Raw genomic sequence first — 6153 nt, 5'->3', positions numbered from 1 at the left:
ACAACTTTAAAGATGATTTTCTCAATATTTAGATTTTTTTGCACCCTCAGATTCCAGATTTTCAAATATTGTCCGATCCTAACAAACCATACATCAATGGAAAGCTTATTTATTCAGCTTTCATATGATGCATAAATCTCAATTTTGAAAAATTTACCCTTATGACTGGTTTTGTGCTCCAGGGTCACATTTTATATTTAAAAATAAATTCAAATAGATAACAGTTATTTTGGATTGTAATCAGATTTATTACCATTTTTACATTACCATTTGTAATGGATTTATGTATTTAAAATCTAATTGGTATTATTTATTGATTTTATTATATTGATTTTTTTATATTAATTTATAGATTTTATTTATTTATTTGTTTGTTTGTTTTAAATGTAATTGTTATTTAATTATTTAATTCTAAATTTATTTATTTATTTATGTTAATCTGTTTATTTTAAATCTAGTTTTTATGTATTTATTTTATATTTATTTTTTATTATTTGATGATTGATTTTAATCCATTTCTTATTGTTTGCTTCTTTGCTTGTTTGTTTTAATCTATTTATTTAGTTAGTTTAATTGTATTTTTATTTATGCATTTTTGTATCTATTCGATCTGTTTGATCTATCTATCTATTTTTACACCGATTTTTGATCAAATTAATGCAGGCTACAAAAGCTGTCACTGGGGCGGTACCTTTTCAAAAGGCACACCTTTGTACCTAAAGAGTCCATATTGGTACCTTAAAGATAAATATAAGTACCTAAAGTGTACATATTAGTACCTAAAAAGTACAAAAGTGTCCTTTTTGAAAAGGTACCGCCCCAGTGACAGTTTTTGTACCTTTTTTTCTTAGATTGTGTGAAGCGCTCCTGTTCAAGACTGAGACGGCAGAAAGTGTTTGTTTTCTTTATTTTATAAAATTTATTGATTTTATTATATTGATTTTTTTATATTAATTTATAGATTTTATTTATTTATTTGTTTGTTTGTTTTAAATGTAATTGTTATTTAATTATTTAATTCTAAATTTATTTATTTATTTATGTTAATCTGTTTATTTTAAATCTAGTTTTTATGTATTTATTATATATTTATTTTTTATTATTTGATGATTGATTTTAATCCATTTCTTATTGTTTGGTTCTTTGCTTGTTTGTTTTAATCTATTTATTTAGTTAGTTTAATTGTATTTTTATTTATGCATTTTTGTATCTATTCGATCTGTTTGATCTATCTATCTATTTTTACACCGATTTTTGATCAAATTAATGCAGGCTTGGGGAGCATATAAGACTTATTTAGAAAATTTGAAAAACGTTTTATGTCCTCTTGAAATGTGTTGCAAATATTCATTTACAGAAGCGGACATCATATTGGGCATCATTTATGAAACAGGAGCATATTGTGCATATGGTTCAATAAGCCATTTACAGAAATTCCTCCTGCTCGTGTTTCAGAAATGTTTGAGGTTCATGTTGTGTTTGATATTAAATGTCACTGCTGAGTTTTTGTTGCGTTAACTAACCTTTCTCTTCTTTCTCAACAGACTTTTATAGTACTGAACAAAGGGAAGGCCATCTTCCGGTTTAGTGCCACGTCTGCACTCTATATTTTTAGCCCTTTTCATCTCGTTAGAAGAGCATCAATAAGGATTTTAGTACACTCATATCCTTTCTGCTGCCGCTGAAGGTGACATGCTGAGTTCTGCACGTCTGCACTGATTGTGAATGAGCGTTTATATACCAACAACTACAGTATGAGGAATATAACAACATTTCTGAAGCTTTGTTGTAAGATAAAGATATTGTGCATTTATTTTTAAAGTCAGGAGCCTAAACTTTCAGCAAGAAGGAATAATGCATGACATAACTAGCTTAGAAAAATACAAATTATCTCATTTGTTTCTTGTAGATAGCAATGAGAATACATGGAGAGCAAATGGAAGAAAGTCTACAATCAAAGTCAGATTATTCGAGCTATTCAATCCACAATAATTATATAAATTATACATTTTTACTGTATCCTAAACAGACTTGGGTTTCCAAACTAGGGATATTGTAGTTGACTGAAACTAAAACCTAAAAAAAATAATTAAAATAAAATAAAAACCTACACATTTTCTTGCTTACAAAAAAAAAAAAAAAAAATTCATTATTTTATTTTATTTTATTGTTTTTATAAAAAGCTTTTTGCCATTTCAGCTATTTGGCTGAAAATAAAACTACAACCATTTACAAAAAAAGTTATATAATTATTATTTTATCTTATCTTATCTTATCTTATCTTATCTTATCTTATCTTATCTTATCTTATCTTATCTTATCTTATCTTATCTTATCTTATTTTATTTTATTTTATTTTATTTTATTTTATTTTATTTTATTTTATTTTATTTTATTTTATTTTATTTTATTTTATTTTATTTTATTTTATTTTATTTGCCAAGGCAAGATTTCTTATTTAGTTTAAGTTGAAGTACTAAAATAACTAAAAATAAAACTGAAATAAAAATTTATAAAAAAAAACATTAAAAAAATACATATGAAAAAAACTGACAAAAATACACAATAAAATTACTAAAACTTTAGCTAAAATCAAAATGAAAAATGTACAAATAAAAACCAATTCAAAATATTAAAATTTTAATACTATCTCAAAGGTACCAAAATATCACTATTCCAGACTTCTGTGCAATGCGACACAATCACAGCCAATCAGACTACATTTGATGTTTAGTGTTCAACCAATCAGATTTCAGGGTGGGCGGGGCTACTCAGTGCAACGCTGCAGAATTATAACAATTGATCAACAAATCATCCTCATTGCATTATTGCATTGCCTCTAGTTAGGACACGGTGTTACTGTACGTCAACTGTCGACTCGTTTGTGTCTATTAAGACTTTTTAGTGAAACATCTGGTACAGAGTTGAATGTTGACAACCGTACAGTACAACAGCGATCAGCCTCTTCACGTCAGGGAACTGTCTGACTTTCAGAGGCTATGCCACGTCTGAGGGTTTGCTCCAACAAAGCCAAGTTCAGATGGCTGTGTTTTCCCAGAGCTCTGTCCGCACTCCTGCTAAAAATACCCCGGTGCGAGGTGTTCAGAGACCGGGCTCGTGGACACTTTGCTCTTGTGGAGTTGATAAGCAGGTGAAGAGGCTCGCAGTGAAGGTGTTGCACCGGTCGACTGCGCCTCCGCTTCACCTCACACCCCTTTTAGGGTCCGACAGGCCGCCGCGCACCCAGCCGCACGATACTGACATAAGTGTGGCCTCGTCTGATATACAGCCACACTTACTCCGCTGACGTACTGTCTAACACAGGGCTTTTCAAGCCTTTAGATGAACATGGGTGCGAGGGACCCTCATCTTGAAATGAATTTTAAAAATGTTTTTTTTATAAATATGTCAAATATTCTTTCCATTAAATATTATATTTAGTTTTTGTTACATTGTAAGTCCTGGCAGAAAATTACCAGTGCATTTTCCGTTACCAGGAGATTTCCTTCAACCCTAAAATACAACATAATTCAATGCATAATTCAAAATACGGGTAAAATACCTGTGAAAAATCAAATTGAAAAATTCCTTTATATTATTATTGTACATTGGGCCATATTTAAATCTATTTTTATTATTTATTGATTGATTTTATTCTATTTTTTTATTATTTATTTTAATCCATTTAATTATTTATTTTAAAAACAATTATTTATTTAAAATCTAATCATTATATATTTATTTTAATTTCTATTATCATTGTTATATTATTTTATTCATTTATTTTAAATCTTTTTATTATTTACTGATTTTAATCTCATTTTTATTTTTTTATTTGTTTAAAGCAATCTATTTATTTTAATTTGTATTATTTATTGATTTTAATCTATTTTGTTATTTCTTTATTTATTCCAAATTTTATTTTATTCCATCTTTTATATTTTATGCAAATTTTTATTTATTTATTTAAACTTATTTATTTTAAATCTATTTTTATTATTTATTTACATTTTATTTGAGTTTTTTTAATATTAATCTATTTATATATTTATTTACTTTTGTATGTATTCATTCATTTTAAATAATTTTTTAATTATTTATTGATTTTATTTTTTATTTGTTTTATTTCATTTATTTATATTATTAATGTATTTAATATATTTATTTATTAATTCTAAATGTATTTTTATTATTTATTTATTTTTATTAATTAATTTAAAAAAAAAATTTTACACTGTGGTTCTCTAAATTTTTCGGCTCCCTTGGGGCCCTCACTTTGAAAACCCCTGGTCTGAAGTATGACACAGACTCGAGCAGAAGTGTGTTGAAGGGTGACTCATATGTGTTTGTGCGATGCATTCGAGCGGTTCAGGCGCCCACACAGACGCCACACATCCGAGCTAATAGCAGATTTCCCGCGAGAGCCGGAGCCAGGAAACATGTTTGATTAAGCAGCGGCACAAGAGCACATTCATGCGACGCAGTCAGCGAGAGAGACGGCTGAACACAGCCGATTGAGCTCATTATTAAAATCTGAAAATCAGGCGGCGATCAGAAGCGGCCTATCAGAGAGCGAAACAGCCATAAACATGAAGACTCCAGAGGCTTTTCCCAGAGCTGACGGCCTGTTGTTGTGTATCGCAGGACTTTGATTGTCACAGAAGACGGAAAGTTCAGCACTCGAATACATTTCAGATAACAAGAAGTGTCCAATGACGAGTAATTCATCCATTCACACTGAAAGCAACAATCTCAGCCAATCAGAACATGTTTGGTGTTCAATATAAAGCGTCAGGATTTTGGACCAATGAAATTTCACTGTGGGCGGAGCTACCCAGCACAACAATACAGAGACAGAAACCAAGCAAAATGAGCAAAACATGTCTTATATATTATATATATATATATATATATATATATATATATACATACATACATGCATATATACATACATACATACATACATACATGCATATATATACATGCATACATACATACATACATACATACATATACATTCACATACATGCATACATATACATGCATACATACACACATACATACATACATACACAAATATAAATATAAATGGTCCAGACCTTAATTGCAAAATTAACTGCAACTTGTAAACTCTGGAAATAATTCCCAATAATTGCCAACTTTATGAATTCATTGGAAATGTCATATTCAATTGGATATTTAGTATTAAAATTCCCAGACGAATTCCTCACATGTCAGATCTGGGCTATATTCAGCTGTATTGTAAATGTATGTGAGCCACTTTATGAGGCTGAGATGTTCTTTTTAAGTCCTCTATCAGATGTTCAGGACGTCTTGTTTCACCGTCACGACTCGCTCTGGAAACGGCAAAAGCAGCTGAAGCACAAGAGAACAACACCTTTACAGGACTAGAGAACGGATCTTTAACCTTTTAACCATAATTGCACTCATTACTGTCCATTTAAAAGCCATCGAGTGAACATCGTCCAGGAGATGAAACTGAGACGCGCTGTCTATCAATCCGTCAGCATCAGAAGTCAAATCAGAAACCATCTGAAGATAAAAGTTCAGATGTTAGGACGTTGTAGGCATAATTAGTGTGAATTACACTCGTACACGGACGCCTTAAAGCGCTTCTTAAAGTGTACGAAGACCAAAATAAAACATGGTAGGTGTTCTTCATTAAAACAGTATATTTCCAGTCTCAGTAATTTTCAGCGTCATGTGGAAGAAAAAGCGGCTGATACGAGCGTTTAGTCTGCATTAAAACCCTGTAATGAAAGCCTGTCATGAAAACGTCCATCATCGTGATATACAGCGTGCATATGATGGAGAAATCATCCTTTCACTTTATATCTTATGATCAACTGTTCATTAAATAATCACTTGAAGTAATGCCAATCACACTTCAACCTTCTTTATTTCAGATTTATTTTGAGTTATTTTAGTACATCAAGTTTAACTAAATAAAAATGAGAAATGCTGTAGCTGTTATGAAATAATTGATTTTTTTCAATATTTTGTAAATTAACAATTATTTTATTTATGGACATATAGATTTAAAAAAGACAAACAATTATTACAATTGTATCATAAAAACACAGCAAAATGACTTTTTATTTTTTGTTATTTGATTAAATATTAAATGTTTTA

At 29.6% G+C, this 6153-nt stretch overlaps 1 protein-coding gene across 1 annotated transcript in view; it reads left to right on the top strand.

Annotated features, from left to right (window-relative positions):
- Positions 1-6153, top strand: part of scn5lab (sodium channel, voltage gated, type V-like, alpha b) — a 132606-nt gene that overhangs the window by 4723 nt on the left and 121730 nt on the right. The window contains 1 exon segment of the mRNA XM_016520084.1: positions 1545-1663. Within this exon segment, the coding sequence (XP_016375570.1) occupies positions 1545-1663 (119 nt within the window).

This window comes from Sinocyclocheilus rhinocerous, unplaced genomic scaffold (genome assembly GCF_001515625.1).
Source record: "Sinocyclocheilus rhinocerous isolate Xijiao unplaced genomic scaffold, SAMN03320098_v1.1 scaffold6109, whole genome shotgun sequence".
NCBI lineage: Eukaryota > Metazoa > Chordata > Actinopteri > Cypriniformes > Cyprinidae > Sinocyclocheilus > Sinocyclocheilus rhinocerous.
This window is presented reverse-complemented; position numbering and strand designations above follow the sequence as displayed.